Raw genomic sequence first — 21,030 nt, 5'->3', positions numbered from 1 at the left:
CAATACATAAGAATTTGCAAGGGAACTTTTATCTCCATGTGAAAAAATATTTTTCCTTGCAGGTAGTGGAGCTACTCTTGGCTAGAGGGGCAAACAAGGAGCACAGAAATGTTTCGGATTACACTCCTCTCAGTTTGGCTGCATCTGGTGGCTATGTGAATATCATCAAAATTTTGCTGAATGCAGGGGCAGAGATCAACTCCAGGTAAGTTTAATTTTCTTAATCTTCACCCTTATGCAGTTGGAAAAATCAGTGTTTTCCTCATTCTAAATTATCGCATGTTTTGGGGAATTAATATACTAATATGCAGGGTGTTCGTTCGTTTATTTGAGACTTGCAGCCTACAACCCATTGATAAATTACTGCTAATTCTATTCCTGTACATAGTAAATAAGTCAACTTTACATAGTATATATGTCAATTTACCCAATTTCCGGGGTTTGTAGGGTTAATGTGAAACTCCCTTTGATATCACAGGAATAAAGTCTCCCTTAATTAACACCTCTGCACTCTTATTTGCTGCTGTGGATGTATACAAAAATAGATGGGACGCTTGAACCCTGGTTTAAGTTCATGTCTTGCCACTGCCTTTGTGAATCCTGATAACATGAATTTTCTATAGGCCTTGCCAGAGATACCAAACGGCAAACCAGGGCATCTGCTACTAACCCTAGCTCATATCTATTTTACCGTTATCAAAGTAGCCTTCTGTTTCATTCCCTTTCAGCTGTCAGGAATAACCACAAACTTTTCTTCCTCTTAATTCAGAGTAACGTAAAGGAAATTGTTTTGTTCTCTGAGAAAGTATATTAGTTTTTTTTAAATGTATTTTTCTTTCCCCCAGAACTGGTAGCAAGTTGGGTATTTCTCCTTTAATGTTGGCAGCCATGAATGGCCACACTGCTGCAGTGAAGCTGTTATTGGACATGGGCTCAGACATCAATGCACAAATAGAAACGAACAGGAACACAGCACTTACTTTAGCCTGTTTTCAAGGAAGAACTGAAGTGGTCAGCCTACTTCTTGATAGGAAAGCTAATGTGGAACACCGAGCCAAGGTGAGCAGATTTTACATCTATGTAGTAGTTAAGTGTCCTTCTGCAATTTACTTTTTTTTACAGATCCTTCTTCAAAATGCTTTGTTGTGCCTGACATAAACTCAAAAATATTTTAATCATCATGTGGGAAGAGTAAATTTAACCCACCGCCGAAGTCCAATGGTTTCCCACCTGTTGCACATACTGAAGTGGAAATAGTGAATCTTAACCTGCTTTCCCTTTTGTTGCACAGACTAGAGTGTGTATTGTGTATGTATTACCACCAGACTCAAAACCATTCCCTAAAATTGTTTAAATATTGGTTATTAATATTTGTTTATAAATTTCATTTATATTAGCTTATATTTTGTTTTTACATTTTTAGATTTTTTGTAAATGTTGTTTGGTTTTTTAATTTCTTTATTTTATTTGTTTAATATATGTAATGCTTTGGAATTGAATACATTTTTGTTTCATGTAACAAAACATATATAATGTGCTTCTCATAGGTTTTAATGAATTAAACTACAAATTTAATATAAGTAAAGTATATATCTGAAAGAGACACGTTAGTGATAGATTCCTTACCGTAGAATATCCCCAGGCATCAGACTGGATCAGGAAATTTTTGCGTAGCAGTACCCTTGCGCGTCGGTAGGCGTCATCTGCGGCTCCGCGTCCGTCGTGGGTGCCGTGATGACGTCGTCGGAGTACTTAGACGCCGCCTCCGCGTGCTGACGTCAGTTCTTCTTTTTTCCGCGCCAGCAGCGCAGATCCGGAAAAAGTGGTACCTTAGTCACTATTTGACTAAAACTTTAGATCTTTTGATCATCCTTTTTCGAGTCTTCGACTCCGAACGGTGCCGGTAGGGATGCTTGGTTTTAAGCCCTGTGAGGATTGCGACCGGCTGACGCGGTCACGGACCCTCACCGTCGGTGTCTCCACTGTCTCGGCGACGACAAGACCTGCTCCGACTGCCGGGCCCTGACTTCAAAGGCTAGACGGGAGCGGTCCCGTAAGCGACTCGAACTCCGGCAGTCGGCCCCGCGCCAAGAGAAGTCCCGGTCCGGATGGAGGTCGAGGGACCGGTCGCGGGAGCGGAGCCATCATATCTCCGGGAGTCGACATAACTCCTCAGGGTCGAAGTCGTCTGGTAAGCACAAGAAGTCGAAGAGACGTCATCGCTCTTCGGACTCCCCCCCCCCCCCCCCCCCCCACGCTCGCGCTACGCGGCGAGGGTTCAGGTGGCACCGCCCACGCGGCTCCGTCTGAGTCGCAGGCGCCGCGTCTGGCCTCATTACCTCTGGTCCCTGGGCCTAACGCGGCGCTGGAGGAGATCGAGCGGTTCCTCACGGCCATGAGGTCCCTCTCTCCTCCGACGGGCTCCGCGGCGCCTTCGGGCCCAGCGGACCCGTCTGGGGTCATAGCGGGTCCGGGGCTTCAGTCCCGACGTCGTCGGGTGCTTCGGCTCTGACGCCGTTGGCGCCTTCGGGCCCGGTGCCGCAGGGCCCCGCTGGTTCCGGATCCGGGTCGTCGCCGGTGGACTTAACGACCTCCCCGGCGCAGACCCCTCAGGTGTCACCACCGGCGCCGTCCTCGGGCGCCACCGTCCCAGACGCCTCCCTCGACCCGGTTCCGGCGCCGGAGCGGCGCCGCTGGGCGCCGCTTCAGACGCCGTTCGGAGAGTTCACTTTTCATGAACCGGCCCCATCCTTTGCTAACCCTGAGTACAAGGAGATGGGTGATGAGGAGGATTTGGAGGGGTCTGAGGACCCTCTGGCACGTGAATGTCAGTCTCAAGAGGACTGGGCAGGGGAACTTGGGGAGGCCAGTAGTATAGACACTTCGCCTGACACTGGCTTTGTCTCGCCTCCTACCGTGGCTATGGAGGAGGGGGCAACCTATAGTGTGGTGTTGATGAGGGCGGCCAAGGCCTTGGGCCTTGAGCTCCCTGTCGTGGCCGTGAGGACTAACCTCCTCACCGAGGTCCTTAAGCCGCAGTCATGCTCAGCCGAGCCTCTGCTGCCGTTTAACGAGGCCTTAACCGACGTTCTTTTGGGCACTTGGTCCAAGCCCGCTACGGGTTCGCCCGTAGATAGGAACGTGGCCAGACGCCACCGCCCGGCCCCCGGTGACCCATGTTTCCTGTCCACCCACCCCACCCCCGAGAGCCTGGTCATCCAGGCCTCCAATTCCCAGACCGCATTCCCGTCGGCTCCGCCGGACAGGGAATTCAAGAGGTACGAGCAGTACGGTAAGAAGATCTTCTCCTCCCTTAGTCTGGGACTGCGGTCTTCCAACACCGCATGCCTCTTGGGCCGCTACACCCACTCTCTGTGGGATACGGTTGCGGAAGTGCTGCCAGAGTGTCCGTTGGAGGTACGGGCCAAACTCGGCCAAGCCCTTGTGGCGGGCCGGGATGCAGCCAGATATTCTATCCGGTGTGGGCTGGATACCACTGACTCACTAGGTAGAGCGATGGCAACGGCGGTGGCGGTCAGACGCCACGCCTGGTTGAGGTCCGCCAATTCTTCGGCCGATGTCCAAAACACACTGATGGACATGCCGTTTGATGGCCGTCGCCTTTTTGGCGACAAAGCAGACCATGCGCTTGAGCGCTTTAAGGACCCCAGGGCTACGGCCAAGTCCTTGGGCCTCTCGGCCCCGCGCCAGCAATCGGCTGCCTTTCACTCCTTTCGTGGCCACGGTAGTGGTGTACCCACACGTGCTGCCAGCCACGCTCCGCAGGGTAATACCCAACGCGGTGGCGGCCGTGGAAACCACCGTGGGGTCGGTCGGGGACAACGGCGAGGTCAGTCCACACCTTCCCCCGCAGCATCCGCCTCAAAGCCCCACTAGTCCGTGCTTTCAGGCCCATGTGACGCCAGTGCGGGGCAGGGTTCGCCATCACCTCCTCCACTGGTGCACTGTCACGTCGGACAGGTGGGTGCTGCAGATTGCCCGAAGGGGCTACTCCCTCCCCTTCGAGGCGACTCTTCCAGCCATGCCAATGCAGAACCACCGTGTATCGGGGGATCATTTGCGACTTCTGCAGGAGGAAGTTACGGCCCTCTTGGCCAAGGGGGCCATCGCGCGCGTTCCTGGGCCAGAAGTAGGGTGTGGTTGCTACTCCCACTACTTTCTGGTACCCAAGAAGGGCAAAGGGGGCCGCAAAGGCGGCCTACGCCCTATCTTGGACCTACGAAACGTCAACGGCTTCCTCCGGAAGGAGAAGTTCAAAATGCTGACACTGGCTCAGGTCTTGACTGCCCTGGACCCAGGAGACTGGATGGTAGCGTTGGACTTGCAGCACGCTTCTTTCCACATCCCTGTCCTGCCGGCCCACCGGCGCTACCTGCGGTTCACGGTTGGCCACGAGCACTTTCAGTATACCGTGCTCCCCTTTGGCCGTACCAGCGCCCCACGGGTGTTCACAAAGGTGATGGTGGTGGTCGCAGCTCTTCTGCGCAGGTTAGGGGTTTCAGTCTTCCCCTACCTCGACGACTGGTTGTTGAAGGCGGGCTCGCCCCAGACAGTCGTAAGCCACCTCCAGACTACGGCAGATCTCCTGCATGAGCTTGGGTTCTCCATCAATGTGCCAAAGTCACACCTGTGCCCCTCTCAGAAGCTCCTCTTCATCGGAGCGGTTCTGGACTCGGCGCGGTTTCGGGTTTATCCACGCGAACAGCGGGTCTGGGATATTCAGGCTCGGATTCCCATCTTTCAGCCGTTATCCCGGGTCTCGGTCAGGTTGACGCTGCGCCTTCTGGTGCTGATGGCCTCCTGCATCCTACTGGTGCATCACGCCAGGTGGCGGATGCGGGCTCTGCAGTGGGACCTGAAGTTTCAGTGGGCCCAGCATCAGGGCAACCTGTCCGACCAAGTCCTGATCTCGGAGGGCACTGCGAGACAGCTGCAGTGGTGATTCACGGACCACGATTGAGTCAGCGGTAGATCCCTCTCCCTTCCCCAACCGGAGCACGTAGTTGTGACGGACGCGTCCCTCTAGGGCTGGGGAGGCCACATGGGAGAGGCGGAGATCAGAGGCTTCTGGTCTCTGGCGGAGGCCCGGGTCCACATCAACCTATTGGAGTTACGGGCAACAAACAGGGCGGGGTGGGGTCGTGGACCCTTTGCTAGGAGGCTCTGCGCCTCTGGCAATGGCTGGAACGCCAGGGCGTGACCCTGGTGGCTCAACACTTGGCAGGTTCTCTGAATGCCAGGGCGGACGAGCTCAGCCGTCCGTGCATGATGGATCACGAATGGCGTCTGAACTCGGACGTGGCGCAAGGCATCTTTCAGCAATGGGGAGAGCCTTGGTTAGATCTATTCGCCACCGAAGAGAACGCGCAATGTCATCTGTTCTGCGCGTTGGAATTTCCAAGGCGGCACTCGCTCGGAGACGCTTTTCGTCGCGTGTGGAGTTGCGGTCTATTGTACGCCTTTCCGCCTATACCACTTCCGCCCAGAGTGCTGAAGAAGATCAAGCGCGACCGGGCCCAAGTCATCCTTGTGGCTCCTGACTGGGAAGGAAGGTACTGGTATCCAGAGCTACTCAGTATGTCAGTCGATCCCCCGGTTCGTCTGCCTCTTCAGGAGGACCTTCTGTCGCAGCAGCAGGGGATGGTCCTCCACCCGAACCTGTCCAGTCTCCACCTCCATGCTTGGAGATTGAGCGGCGACAGTTGAGGCCATTTGACTTGCCTCCTGAAGTCTGTAATATCATTCTGGCAGCCAGGCGTCCTTCCACAAAGTCGGTATACGCCTGTAGGTGGAACAGATTTGTGGCATGGTGCACAGCAAAGGCTGTGGATCCCCCTCTCTGCCCCTCTCTCTGAGGTTCTCCTCTTCCTTCTTTCTCTTGCCCAGCAGGGCTCTGCTCTGGGCACTATCAAGGGCTACCTTTCTGCCCTTTCAGCCTTTCTGAGGCTGCCTGATCAACCTTCTTTGTTCAAGTCCCCCATTGTAAATAGATTTCTTAAGGGCATCACACACACGTTCCATCCTGTTCCGTTTGTGATGCCTCAGTGGGACTTGAACCTTGTTCTTACGTTTCTGATGTGCGCTCCCTTAGAGCCACTTCACAACTGTCCTCTCCGCCTTCTTACTCTGAAGACTGCTTTCCTGGTTGCCATCACCTCTGCCAGGAGAGCGAGCTCCAGGCCCTTTCTTGTACTCCTTCTTTCCTTTCTGTCCATCCGGACAAGGTTGTGTTGCGTACTAAGCCATCTTTCCTGCCCAAGGTTGTCACAGCCTTCCACATCGGGCAGTCCATCACTTTGCCAACCTTCTTTCCGCCACCGCACCCCTCTAAAGAGGAAGAGCGGCTCCACCGCCTGGACCCAAAACGTGCGCTCTCCTTCTACTTGGATCGCACACGCCAGTTCTGGGTGGATGACCAACTCTTTGTTGGCTACGTGGGCGCTAAGAAGGGGAAAGCGGTACACAAGAGGACCATCTCCCGGTGGGTCATCTTGTGTATCCAGGCATGCTACTCCTTGGCTAGAAAGGAGCCCCCTGTTGGATTGCGGGCTCACTCCACCCGAGCCACGGCGACTACAACTGCCCTGGGCCCGGGGAGTGCCCTTACAAGACATCTGTCAGGCAGCTACGTGGGCATCGCTGCACACGTTTGCAAGACACTACTGCCTGTACAGCCAAGTCCGGAGGGATGGCTTCTTTGGCCGTTCTGTCCTCCAGGACTTTCTGGTGTGATTATTGGTTTGCAGACCCACCACCGCGGTTGGTATTGCTGGGGTATCTATACTAAGGTAAGGAATCTATCACTAACGTGTCTCTTTCAGATGCACAAGTTACTACTTGTGTAACGATATGTTCGAGGCATGTGGGCTGCTGAATTCATATTTATAGCATAGATCGCCGCCTAGTGTTGGGTCCGGATGATTGCACATTGCTGTCCTGGAAGAGTCTTCGAAGTATCACAAGATAGGTGGCTCCTCCCCTGGACTACAGTGCGCATGGGCATCGACTCCATCTCCAGATTGTTTTTTTCCGCCATTGGGTTCGGATACATATTTGATCACTCAAGATCGGAATCGATAGAAACTTTCCTTTAGGCCCGAAGGCCTTTCCTATATCGTCGGTATTGTCTTGCGTTCGGTGCCCAGCTCTGTTCCGGCTCAGTTCCCGAGTCGGACATCCAGAGGAGTCGCGTGGCTCTTCGGTGCTCGAGGCCCAGTCAACGCTACCAGACTTATTCGACGACACATCATGGAACGGAGCCCGTTCAAAAGGTGCCCCGTGTGCAACTCGAAGTATCCCCACATCGACATCCACCCGGTGTGCAACAAGTGCCTGTCGCCGGTGTAGGAAGGTGGATATCTGACTATGGTTACCCCCACCTTTTTGCCTGGTGTTTTGCTGGTTTCTGACTTAGTTGGCCTGGGATCCTGCTATTCAGGACCCCAGGCTTCCTGCTCGCTCTATTAAAATGGACTCCATGTACCCTAGGTACATATCTGATTGGATACTGAGTAACCTTATCAGACCCTGTACAGTATACCTTAGGTATCCAGGGCATAGGTGTACCCAGGGCCTACCAGGGGCTGAAGCATGTATTATGCCACCCCTGGCTGGCCATCCAAAACTGACACAACTGGCTGCACGACAGCTGGGGCAAGGTGGTGTAATCACCCTTTGCTGTAGATATAGTATACCTATATCTAAACCTAAAATGGACACATATATTCCTATCAGTCACTCCTATTGAAGGCCTTATCAATCCTGAAGGCAGAGTGCTTGGAATTATGTGAGATGGTGCACTGGCATGAGCTGAGCCCGTTTGCAGATTGCGGAACCAAGTCCTAATAGCTGTTCCATGATAACGCTATACCATATACTCTTAAGTGCATTATGTACCTCGCGGTCAAATGCTAACTTTGGTATAGCATTATCAAAACATGTCGAGTAAGGTGTCATACGAATTGGAATACTACCCCCTCGCCAATTCTGGCGACGGGGGTAGCATTCCACCCTTCTAGAGGGACACGACATGTATGTAACTGTAAACCCCAGTTAAAGTTAACTCAAGCCTCAGCATCACTGTAGGAGAGTAGGGTCTGCAATCCTATGATCACCCAGATTTTTGCTTTTTGCTGCACTGGTTTACGACTTTCCCTGGCTGTGGGCCTGCTAATCAGACCCACAGCCTAGCTGTTCTCTCTATCCAAATTGTACTCAGGTACTGAATTGGCACTGGGCCCTCTCCAAGTCCCTGTACCCAGGGCTGAGGTGCACCCAGAAGTCTCCCAGGGGCTGAAGCATGTATTGTGCCACCCCTGGACTGACTAACTAAACTGACACAACTGGCTGTACGACAGCTGGGGCAAGGTGGTGTACTCACCCTTTGCTTTAGATATAGTATACCTATATCTAACCCTAAAATGGACACACAGATCTCCTATCAGTCACTCCTATGGCAGGCCTTAACAATCCTGAAGGCAGAGTGCTTGGAATCGTGTGAGATGGTGCTCTGGCATGAGCTGAGCCTGTCTGCGGCTTTCGGGATCTATCCCTTAGCCGTTTCCATGATATCGCATACCATATACTCTTAAGTGCATTATAATCCTCGCGGTTATATGCCAACTCTGGTATCGCTTTATCAAAACATGTCGAGTAAGGTGTCATACGAATTGGAATACTAACCCCTCGCCAATTCTGGCGACTGGGTTAGCATTCCACCCTTCTAGAGGGACACGACATGTATGTAACCCCTAACCCCGGTTAAAGTCAAACAGAGCCTCAGCTCCACAAAATGGATGCTGCCACCGAGACACAAGTCTGCCCTCCTGCTGCTGGGAGTCCTCCCAGAGCAGGAGATAAGGACAAAGGGTTTCCTGCCAGGGGCGGTGCCAGCACCGTCCCAGACAGGATTTTGTGTATCCTAGGTAGGCAGGGCTTCAGAGGAAGGTGACTGCAAGTGGCACCCCGGTGCTCACTGTGCATAGGCCGGCTTGAACCAGTTCCAGGGACACTCCAGACCCTGAGCTGGGGAAAAGCCCGCCAAGGAAGTGGGTGTAACCACCCCCCTCCTGGTCCCACCCATAGGGCAGGACCTAGTCGCGTGCCAGCCCCCTTTTCCCAGATAAAGGTAGGAGCAGGCCCCCTTCCAAATTAGATCATCTTTGGAATCAAGACACGACTTTCTGCGAAAGGACTTCAAGATTTCCTTCTTCAAGATTCTACCTTGTGACTAAGGAGTAGTCACCCTGCATCCCCAGGCACCATCGCAAGAACACTGCGGTCTGCTGTAAGTCCTTCCTCCGGAATCCGACTGCCCAGCTCGACAAGACCCGGCTTCCCTGGCACCTCCGACCTCTACTCACCTCTACAGCCAAGCTGAGAACCGTGAGTGCGACGAGACCTCAAGGGACCGACTATTGCCAAGACTGCACGACTTCTGCACAGCAAGCCCGCCGAGTAATTTCCTGGTGAGTTCTTTGGGGTCCGAGAAGCCCGACCCTGAGCAGCTCCAGCACCGAAGATCAGCCCCCCAGCATCTCCACGATCGGCGTGGGGCCCTTCTGCTTTTTGCTGCTCACCGCGTTGTTTGGCTACTAGCCCGCTGGCCTGTGGCCTTCGGAACGACGCCCGACGACATCACTGCTGCTGGTCTGGTTGCTCCAGACTGGCTCTTGCTCCCTTCCAGAAGAGGAGCACCCCGGACCCTCCTGGTCCCCTCAAGACGCCATTTTGAGTCCACCGCGTGGGCTTGAATTAGCCAAGGCTTGGTTGCCCAATCCTGGGTACTTCGACGCCGTGGGACAGCTCGCCTCTCCATCCTGGTCGCCGACAACGCCTCCTGGACCGTGAGAAATGCAGAGCACAGCGTCGCCCACTCACCTAGTCGAGGTGACTACCATCCGGTGCCCTCCTGGTGCCCACTGACTACTGGCTAGTAGTCACAAACTTGGTCCCCTCTGCTTTCAGGTGTCATCCATCTTCCAGATCCAGGCTTGGATCACTTCGAACTATCTTCACTGGTAGCCTGCCAGCATCTTTCTTCCAGGCTCCTGGTCCGGCAACGAGGATTCCCGACGTCTTTTGAGACATATGCAGCTGCAGCCCCTGGGCTAGGTAACTTCGGCATTTCGGTGCCCCAGCATAGCCTCACTATCCAAGGGTCAGGATCCACTTTCGTTTTCTCCCTACCAGGTCGGGTTCGCCCGTGAACACTAACTTTAACGTTACTAGCTACCATAGACTTTGTCCCGCATCCCGCGTGAGAGTGCACACTCTGCACCCGAGTCCCCTAGGCCTCCTAGAAGTAATCTAACGATTCCATAGTCAAGTCCTAGCGATTCCAAAGCCTATTAGTACTGTACTTACCTGCTAGTAATTTCGCATTCCACTTTTAGAGTATATGGTTTTCCGTGTGCTAACTTAAGTATTTTCGTAAGAGTTTTGTTGTGTGCCTAGCACCCTGTCCTCATAAAGAGTACAGGGTTGTTGTGATTCTAATAAATACATTGTTTATTTTCATAACACTTGTGTGGTGTCCTTTCACTGGGTGTTAAAGGGGTAATGTGATGGTAAAACAGCTGGCTTAATACGCCCTCTAGAGTCTTAGCCTGCTCGTATCCATGCTACTAGGATAGCTGGTCTATAAGGTTGACTTACAACCAATCATCAATAAGGGTTGTTTGGACTGATATATAGTGATCACTAGAATAGTGAACACTGCACATCAGGCCAACTTCTCACAATCACAAAATGGATGCTGCCACCACAGACACAAGTCTGACCTCCTGCTGCTGGGAGTCCTTCCAGCGAGGGAGGCTCAGACAAAGGGTTTCCTGCCTTGGGAGGTGCTAGCACCACCCCAGACAGGATTTTGTTTATTAGGTAGGCCAAGGCTGAAAGGAATGAGACATGCCTGGGGCACACAAGGTGCCCTGTGCATACACCGGTTCCAACCAGTTGCTGGGGCACTCCAGCCCCAGCTCTGGCGGGAAACTGGACAAAGGATAGGGGGTGTAACCACCCCCCTTCCTGGTCCCTCCCAGGGGAGGGACCTAGTCGTAGTGCAGCCCCCTTTAGCTGAATAAAGGTAGGAGCTGGTCCCATTCCCAGTTAGATTAATCTTGACAACTTCCACGAAGAAACTCTTGACCTTCGACCTCCTGAACATCAGAAGACTGAAGAATCTCCCCTATGGTCAGGGAGTGACCATCCTGCTTCGCAGGCACCATCAAGCTCCTGTGCGGTTTGCTGTAAGTCCTTCCTTCCCGGAATCCGACGACCAAGCTCAACGAGACCCAGACCTCCAGACCTCTCTGACCTCTACCCACATCCACAGCATAGCTGGGACCCGTGGGTGCGACGAGCAACGTGGAGACAGCCATCTTGAAGAAACCTGCACAGCGCTTCCAGAACGACCCCGAGGGACCCTCGAGTAAGTGCATGGGGGACTGAGAAGCCCCACACCGACACAGCACCTGCATCAAAGACCAGCCCCCCAGCCTCCACGAGAACTGCGTGGGGCCCTTTTGCCTGGTTGCTGCCTTTCCTGTTGTCTGGTCACTTGCCGGCTGGCTCGTGACCTCTGAGACGACGACCCGAAGATTTCGACACTGCTGGTCTGGTCCCCCAGACTGGCCCTTGCTTCCTTGTGAAAGAAAAGCACCCCGGACCCTCCTGGTCCGCACCAGACGCCATCTTTGTTCCACCGCGTGGCTTGCACTAGCCAAGGCCAGTTGACCAGATCGATGATCCAACACCGCCATCAGCAGCAGACTACGTGGGACAGCTCGTGCCTCCAGCCTGGTCGTAAAGAACAGCTCCTGGTCCGCGCAGCTACAGAGAGAAGCGACCCTTCCTTCACCTGAACGCGGCGACAGCATCTGGTTCCCTCCTGGTTCCAGCACCGTCACTGGCTAGTGACCGAGACTCTGTCCCCTTCCCTTTCAGGACTTCTCCTTCCTAGTTACATCCTTGGAACCACCGGACTCCCTCATCTGGCTGCCTGCCAGCAACTCCTTGTTTCAGGCATCACCGGGATCAACGCAGCAAACCCGACACCACTTCAGCCCTTTGCACCCGCAGCCTGTGGGTTAGGTAACTAAAGCTTCTAGGTGCTGAAGTCAGTGTTCACTATCCTAGTGTCCAGGTCCACTGTTGTTTTCCCTCCATCCAGCCGGGTTCGTCCGGAATCCGTAACTTTGTAAACTGTAGTATCCATAGACGTTGGTACGCATCCCGCGTGAGAGTTTCCACTCTGCACGTGAGTCCCGTGGGCCTCCTGCTCCGTACTTACCTAGTTCGTAGCGTAGTCCCAGCGATCCTCCAGCCTCTGGATCTCCTTACAGTACTTTCCTTCCTCGCATTCCATTGTTCTTAGTATATGGTTTGTCGTGCCCCGAAGGCACACGTGTAAATATTGTGCTAACTCGTATTTCTTTCCTAGTATTGTCATGTGCTTAGCCCTCTGATCTCATAAAGCGTTCAGAGGTGTTGTTATTAATAAATACATTGTTTATTTTCATAACAACCTGTGTGGTGTCCTTTCATCTGGTATTCAAGGGGTTATATTGTGGTAAAACGGCTGGCTTCACATGCCAAAAGAGTTTAGCCTAAGACTGCTTTGTCCATGCTACCATTAGGATAGCTGGTCTATAAAGGTTGACTTACAACCAATCACCATAAGGGTTGTTTGGACTGATACAAGGTGGCCACTAGAACTAGTGAACATCATATATCAGGCCAACTTCTCACAGCCGGATCAGGGCGAAGCCAACTGTATGGCTTGTTCCCGTTTTCGCTCCAAAAAGACGATTCGACTTCGGCGCGCTAGGAGGCCCAGCAAATTGCCCCTGACCCGGTGAACATTTTCGAGGGGGAAGAAGCAGACGAGCAGGAAGATCGAGAGCTGATTTCAACTCCAGCGGCAGAGATCGACTCCAACTACGACGCAGACGTCGAAATGCTTGACACAGAAGACGTCGTCGACGAGGTAGGAGACGACAATGAGGCCTATGGGGCCACGGAAGATAGCTCAGGTGAAGAGCTATGCCCCGTGCGAACAATCACTAAGGCTCAGGTCGAGGGATCGCCACATGGCCTTACCCAAGATTTTACACCTGGATCCACGGTCTCGCCTCCGGGCCAGGCTACGGACACTTCTACGGAGCCGCCATTGGTCAAATCGAAACCGAAAGTGAAAGCTTCGGTCTCGACAAAACCGAAAGTGATAGAGACGCCGTCGAAACAGAAGACGCCTGTCGCTTTGGTCGCCTCTTCGTCTTCAGACATGTCGGGGCAGCCGAAGAAGGTGGTCGATCCGGTGAAGTCGCTCAAGGGCGTCGAGCCGAAGTCGCTCAAGGGCGTCGAGCCGAAGACTGGGACATCGAAGCCAATTGTCAAGGCCGCCGACCGGAAACCGTCGGCGCCGAAGGCCGTCAACACAGACGGGAATCGGAGCTCCAAAAGCTGTCGATCCAGCACGTCGGCCAGAAAGGGCCAAAAGTACTGTTACACTCGAGTCAGCACATGCTGGTGGACCAAGAACGCCCGTCGGGTCGACGAAACCGTCCGCATCCTTCACGAAGCAGGTGTCGGACTCGTTGCAACGCATCAGAAACAAGGCTTCCGCGGTCGATCCGAAGAATACTTCCACCCAGAAGCCCGCTGCCAAACCGCCAAAGTCGACGGCGCCGATCCAGTTCACGCTGCCGCCGAAAGTGGCGCCGAAGGCGTTCGCGCCCAGGACGGTCGTCGAGATGCCGACGAAAGTGCCCTCGGGGCCGAAGCAAACCCCTGCAGTTGTAAGCACTACACATCGACGACCCCTACTGGAGGAGCAGTCGGAACAATTTATCGACGCCGACACCGGTAAACTTTCCTTCTACAAGTGGAAGATTACGCCGGCACAGCCTATGGAGTCCTACACAATTCCTTTAAAGAGGAAAAAGGCTTCTACGGATTCACCAGTTCTGGTTGAACCAATTACTCCACGGCCTCGGGACATTGCCCCAACCTCACCCACTTACTCAGATGTGGAGGCTGGGGAAGGGGGCGATGAGGAGTACAACTTCCCTGCCGACACTGATCCTGAGGATCACCATGACACATGGGCAGATGCTGGGGACCCAGGGGATCCGCAAACTGCCCCGGACACTCAACTATATACTGTCAAAACCTCTCCTACTGAGGATTCTGCGAAATGTAATGCTCTAATTGAGAGGGCAGCTAAAAATCACGACGTCCAGCTGCATGCTGACCCTATTGAAGTGGACTTTCTGTTTGATACCTTTTCCACCTCTGAAAAGACTGTCAAAGACTCTGCCAATGCTGAAGGGTGTTTATAAACATGCTTCAGACATTTTTAAAGAACCCACACATGCCAGGGTTATAAACCCCAGGATTGAAAAGAAGTATAAGCCGGCTCCTGGCGACCCTACCTACATCAAGGGCCAGTTGCCGTTGGACTCTCTAGTTGTTTCTAATGCCCGGAAGAGGGCAAATTCACAAACTACTGGTGATGTTCCTCCCCCTGACAAGGAATCTAAAGTGCTAGAAGCATCAGGGAAGAGGGTGGCGGCTCAAGCGGCCAATATCTGGCGCATTTCATACACTCAGGCACTTTTGGCCAGATATGACAGGGCACACTATGATACACTTGAGACCCTGTTACAACACTTGCCAGATGAGTATAAAGAGGCAGCGGAGATGCTCATTCAAGAAGGGAAGCTCATCTCAAATGCTTCTATTAAATGTGCACTGGACGCAGCGGACACCGCGGTCAGGGCCGTTAACACAAGTGTGATGTTGCGGCGTCAGGCCTGGCTCAGAATCTCTGGGTTCAAACCAGAGATACCATCCTCAATCAGCCTGTAAATCCTGATCACTTATTTGGCCCGGAGGTGGATACCACCCTGGAAAAAATAAAGAAAGACACCGAGACTGCAAAGTCCATGGGGGCTCTCCAGTCCCAGCAGTTATGGGGTAGTACTTTTCGTCGCTCAAGCAATAGAGTTGTTTCCAGAGGCCAGATGTCCCAGCAAACACAGTACACTAAAGGTGGGGCGCAGACCTCTTACAACAAGCAGAGTAGAGGCGGCTATTGTGGCAACAGCGCCAAAGGCAGGGGTCGTGGAAACAACAACTCCAGATCCTCCGCCACCAACAAACAGTGACGCCTTGTCACTGCCCCCCGACCATACAACACCTGTCGGGGGGAGACTCCAGCAGTTCCTGCCAGTCTGGAAATCCATCACCACAGACAGGTGGGTCAAAAAACGTATCCAGAACGGTTATTGTCTGGAGTTAACGTCCACTCCACCCAACATTCCACCAAGGCACCGTCCTATGTCACCAGAGCATTTGCACTTATTGCAGCAAGAGGTGATCGTCATGCTGCAAAAAGGGGCAATCGAGCTCGTGCCGGTGGAAGACAGAGGCACAGGAGTGTACTCCCTGTACTTCTTAATCCCGAAAAAGGACGGGTCCCTCAGACCCATACTGGACCTCAGGCCCCTAAACCAGTACATTCTCTCGGAACACTCTCACATGCTCACGCTGCAGCAGGTTCTTCCGTTGCTCAATCAAGGGGATTTCCTCGCAACGTTAGATCTCAAAGACTCATATTTTCACATTCCACTACATCCATCACACAGAAAATACCTCAGATTCACCATTCAGAATCAGCATTACCAATTCAAGGTCCTCCCTTTCTGAGTGACCACAGCGCCCAGGGTGTTCACAAAATGCCTGGCGACGGTGGCGGCGCACCTCAGGAGACAAAACGTTCACGTCTACCCTTATCTGGACGACTGGCTTGTCTAGGCAAAGTCGGCCAAGCAGTGCGCTGCCGACATGTCCCACACCATTCATCTTCTTCACGATCTGGGATTCTAACTGGATTATCCAAAGTCGCACCTTCAGCCAGCCCATGTGCGGCAGTATCTGGGCGCGACAATAGATACTCTGGCAGCCACAGCTCAGCCAAATTCTGTGAGGATCAACAGCATTCAGTCGCTGATACAGAAATTCAGACCGCAACACTCGCTTCCAGCACGAGTGTTCATGCAGTTGATAGGCATGATGGCCTCCTGCATCTTCATAGTCCCGCACGCGAGACTACATATGCGTCCGCTTCAAGAGTGCTTGGCACATCAGTGGAATCAGGCCCAGGGACAGTTGAACGACCTAGTGTTGGTGACCGGTCGGGCATACAACTCTCTGCATTGGTGGAATCCACACAACCTTTGCAAGGGCCGACCGTTCCAGGACCCTGTTCCACAGATCATCCTAACAACGGACGCTTCTCTCCAGGGTTGGGGAGCTCATGTACTCCACTACACAGTGCAGGGACTATGGACAACGCAGCAAAATAAGATGCACATCAACCTCCTAGAGCTGATGGCAATCTTCATGGCAATGAAAGCATTCAAGGTACATCTGTGCAACAGAGTCGTGTTGATCCGGACAGACAACATGACAGCCATGTACTATATTCAAAAGCAGGGAGGTACACTCTCCACAGTTGTCTCATCTGGCTCAGAGCATGTGGAAGTGGGCCATTCAGAGGAACATCTTCCTCATGGCGGAACACCTCCCGGGCAAGGACAATCAGATGGCGGATCTGCTCAGCAGGTACAGCCACCAAATGCACGAGTGGGAGATACATCCATCAGTACTCCACCCGTACTTCCAGCAGTGGGGTCATCCAGAGATAGACCTGTTCGCCACAAGGGAAAACGCAAAATGCCGAAGCTTTGCCGCCAGGTTCCCGCACCCACAGTCGCAGGGCAATGCGATCTGGATGAACTGGTCCGGCAAATTTGCGTACGCTTTTCCCCCAGCACCTCTAATACCGCTGGTGGCGCGAAAAGTAAAGCAACACTCGATGACACTCATCCTGGTTGCTCCAACGTGGGCACGCCAACCATGGTACACCGCGTTTCTAGAACTCTCCGTGGTACCGCATCAAAGGCTGCACCTCACACCCAAACTTTTGACGCAGAGCCATGGCGACATTCAGCACCCAGATCCGCAACAGCTCAACCTGGCGATCTGGATCCTGAAGTCTTATAATTTGGCTACCTTAACTTGCCTCCCGACTGCATGGATATCATACGGGAGGCAAGAAAGCCCACCACCAGAGCATGCTATGCAGCAAAATGGAAGCAGTTTGTCATTTACTGTGCAGACCACAACATCAACCCGCTAGGCGCATCTACTCACAACATCATTTGTTATTTGTTACATGTTTACAAATGTAATCTAGCATATGCTTCCATTCGGATACACTTATCCGCCATAGCGGCTTATCTCCAAAACAGGCAGCTTCTCTGTTTTCAGAGTGCCTGCCATTAAAGCCTTTCTAGAAGGACTGAAACGAGTCATTCCTCCCAGGACCCCGCCAGCTCCTGTATGGAACCTTAATGTGGTCCTCACCAGACTGATGGATCCACCCTTTGAGCCTCTACATTCATGCGAGATTCAGTTCTTAACATGGAAAGTGGCTTTCCTGATAGCCATTACACCACTGCGACGTGTTAGTGAGCTCCAGGCGCTCACAGTACAAGAGCCATTCATACAGGTTCACTCCAACAGGGTGGTGCTGCGCACTAACCCAAAATTTCTTCCTAAGGTGGTTTCACAGTTCCATGTCAATCAGACTATTGAACTGCCTGTGTTCTTTAAAAATCCAGAGACAGTGGCTGAAAGAATGCTCCACACTCTTGACGTTAAACGAGCTTTGATGTACTACATTGATAGGACCAAAGATTTTAGGAAGACGAAACAACTCTTTGTTGCCTTTTCTGCCCAACACAAAGGCAACCCCATTTCCAAGGCAGGTATAGCCAGGTGGATCGTTAAGTGTATTCAAATTTGCTATCCAAAGGCTAAGCGCACTTTAACGATCCCCCCGAGAGCCCACTCCACCCGCAAGTTGGGTGCCTCCATGGCTTTCCTTGGTAATATCCCTTTGGAGGACATTTGTAGAGCAGCCACATGGTCTACCCCACACACATTTACTAAACACTACTGTGTAGATGTGCACTCCAAGCAGCTGTAGGGCAGGCTGTTCAAAAAACACTTTTTCAAACGTCTGCAGCTGGCACAGGCGGCCGCCAATAATGGAGGGACTGCTATATATTCTATGCTATAGATATGAATTCAGCAGCCCACATGCCTCGAACTGAATATGCTACTTAACAGTATGCATCTGTTCTTGGCATGTAGGGCTGCTGACATTCATATCGCCCGCCCTCCTCCCCGGCGCCTGTAGCGGCTGCAGAAGTTTACACTTACTCTTAGCATGGCCATCGCTCACACTGTTACATTCCATCTTCGCCACAATGGCTAAAAACAATCTGGGGATGGAGTCGATGCCCATGCGCACTGTAGTCCACGGGAGGAGCCACCTATCTCGTGATACTTCGAAGACTCTTCCAAGACAACAATGTGCAATCATCCGGACCCAACACTAGGCGGCGATCTATGCTATAGATATGAATGTCAGCAGCCCTACATGCCAAGAACAGATGCATACTGGTAAGTAGCATATTCAATCTGTAAGAGACATTAGTTAGGGTTAGGATTACCCCCTTCAGGGCCCTAGTTTCAATGGCACCAGTGTTGGTTTTTAACATGGCTCAGCGCTTCTCGCGCGGAAAAGCTGTGTCTAAGAACTGACGTCAGCACGCGGAGGCGGCGTCTAAGTACGCCGATGGACGCGGAGCCGCAGACAACGCCTACCGACGCGCGGGTACTGCTACGCAAAAATTTCCGGATCCAGTCAGACGCCTGGGGATATTCTAAGGTAAGGAATCTATCACTAACTAATGTCTCTTACAGATATATTGTTACACAAGTAGTAACTTGTGCATTTTTAATCTATATATGCAAACATACACACATGTCTGTGTGTTTATATTAGTATATATTTAAATTGAAATATTAGTGAAATTTGTTTAATTAACATAGTGGTATATATTAAAATATTTAATATTTACTACTTTGAATAATAGAGATATTAAACAATATTTTTGTGTGTTTAACAAAATGTTAAACTATAAAGGTTTTCAATATTTCTGTCCTTGCCATTATAAGGATCGGGAAGCAATATTTTTGTAAATTATGTTTTTGTAAATTATATTTTTGACAACATATTTTTACAAAATACTTTTGTTACACAATATTTTTGCCTCCGATATTGACAGTGATCCCTCCTAAGTGTTATCCATTTGCTCTTCAAAGGCAGCTTCTTCTTTGAAGCTCGTCTTTTGGGCCAACATCTGCGTGGCTTCCTGCAGGAGGGAGGCGGCGACTCCTTCCAGGCCTCTATTGTATCCTTTACTGGTCGCTAGCACATCTCCCCAGGAGGGCAGAATGCTGTCCCTTTGACAGAACCCCTTGCCCAACCAATATGGGCACAGAAGTCTAAGCAATAAAGTGGCAACTTTGCTAAAGTTGCACATTGCAACTTGTTACATCAATTTAGGCTTGATAATCAAGTTGGTATTAATTTAATGAGTTGTTTAATACCTTGGATGACCCAATTTGTTTGCACTGTTCAAGTTAGCTCCACTGAGGGCGGTGAGCTTGTAACTGTAGGAAGCTGTTTTTTTGTTGCAGTAACCCCCCATCCACCCCCACCCACTTGTTGACAGACTACTGATCAGTAGTCTGTCTTGTTGACAGACTACTGATCAACTTTGACTAGATGTGCCCTGGGTCTCTGCCAGTCAGGTTCCTAGGGCCTGTGTTCTTTTCAATACTGTACCTTGTACCCCCAATTGGCACCTCTCTGGTCACATGTTAGTCCCTTGTAAAAGGTACCATGGGTACCAAGGGCACTGTGGCCAGAGAAGGCCTCTAAGGGCTGCAGCACTTACTGTACCAGCCTTAGAGGCCCTGTACCTTTACACACACAAACTGCCAATGCAGGCAGCGTGTTTTGGTGCAGAACAAAGTAAAGAGTCGACATGGCACACATCCCTGTGTGCCATGCCTACAACCCAATGCCCTGGCATAGGTCAGCCACCCCTATAGCTTGGTGCACTGTACCACTGTTGAGGGTACAGGTGCGTGAGCCCTGTATCGCTACAGTGTGTAGACCAATTCTTAGACATTGTAAGTGCAGAACTCCACAGCACCATAATGGCTTTACTGAAACTGGGAAGTTTGGTGTCAAACTTCTCAGCACATTAAAACCATACTGATGCCAATGTGGGATTTAATGAAAAATTCGCTCAGAAGGCACCAGCCTTAGAGGGTTCCCTGATTGGTGAACACCAGCCTGCAACCTCACAACATGTTTCTTGACCCCTGGGGTGGGAGCCTTCGCTCCCTGAGCCCAGAAACAAAGCCTTTCCTGGGCGGAGGTGGTCACACCTCCCCCAGGCTAGGAAGAGCCATCTTTGGCAGGGAAGTTTAAAAGGCCCTGCCGCCTTTGTAATGTGACCCCCCAGCCTCTCCTGCTATCGGGAGTAGGCCCCCTTCCTGTCTCCGCTCCTTTTCGGCGGTAAGACAGGCAGTAAAAATTAGCCAGCCCAGAAGGTGTGCCCACCTCTGCCAACCCCACCCCTCAGGTGGGAGAGGCGAGATGAAGCCCACTCTTCAGTGCCCAACATCTTGCAGATGGAAGATACTCTCCAAGCAGGATTAGGGATTGTGTCTACTCGTCTGCGTGGGGTGAGCACACCAAGTGTGTAGTCACCCTAAAGTCAGTAGTGTAGGAGAGTAGGGTCTGCAATCCTATGATCACCCCAGATTTTTGCTTTTTGCTTCACTGGTTTACGACTTTCCCTGGCTGTGGGCCTGCTAATCAGACCCACAGCCTCGCTGTTCTCTCTATTCCAAATTGTACCCAGGTCCTGAATTGGCACTGGGCCCTCTCTTGTGTCCCTGTAACCAGGGCAGAGGTGTACCCAGAAGTCTCCCAGGGGCTGCAGCATGTATTATGCACCCCTGGGTTGACTAACTAAACCAGACACAACTGGCTGCTTGACAGCTGGGGCAAGG

The 21,030-nt window shown here is 52.0% G+C and overlaps 1 protein-coding gene across 14 annotated transcripts in view; it reads left to right on the top strand.

Annotated features, from left to right (window-relative positions):
• The window catches only part of ANKRD17 (ankyrin repeat domain 17), a 1,381,421-nt gene that overhangs the window by 748,312 nt on the left and 612,079 nt on the right, over positions 1-21,030 (top strand). For all 14 annotated transcript variants that reach the window (XM_078676026.1, XM_078676025.1, XM_078676019.1 and 11 more), the window contains 2 exons: positions 63-205; positions 846-1,059. In XM_078676026.1, coding sequence (XP_078532152.1) covers positions 63-205; positions 846-1,059 — 357 coding nt within the window. The remainder of the gene's footprint in view (positions 1-62; positions 206-845; positions 1,060-21,030) is intronic.

This window comes from Lissotriton helveticus, chromosome 2_1, assembly GCF_964261635.1.
Source record: "Lissotriton helveticus chromosome 2_1, aLisHel1.1, whole genome shotgun sequence".
Taxonomy (NCBI): domain Eukaryota; kingdom Metazoa; phylum Chordata; class Amphibia; order Caudata; family Salamandridae; genus Lissotriton; species Lissotriton helveticus.
Note: the sequence above shows the minus strand (reverse complement) of the source record. Positions and strands in the feature narration are given on the sequence as shown.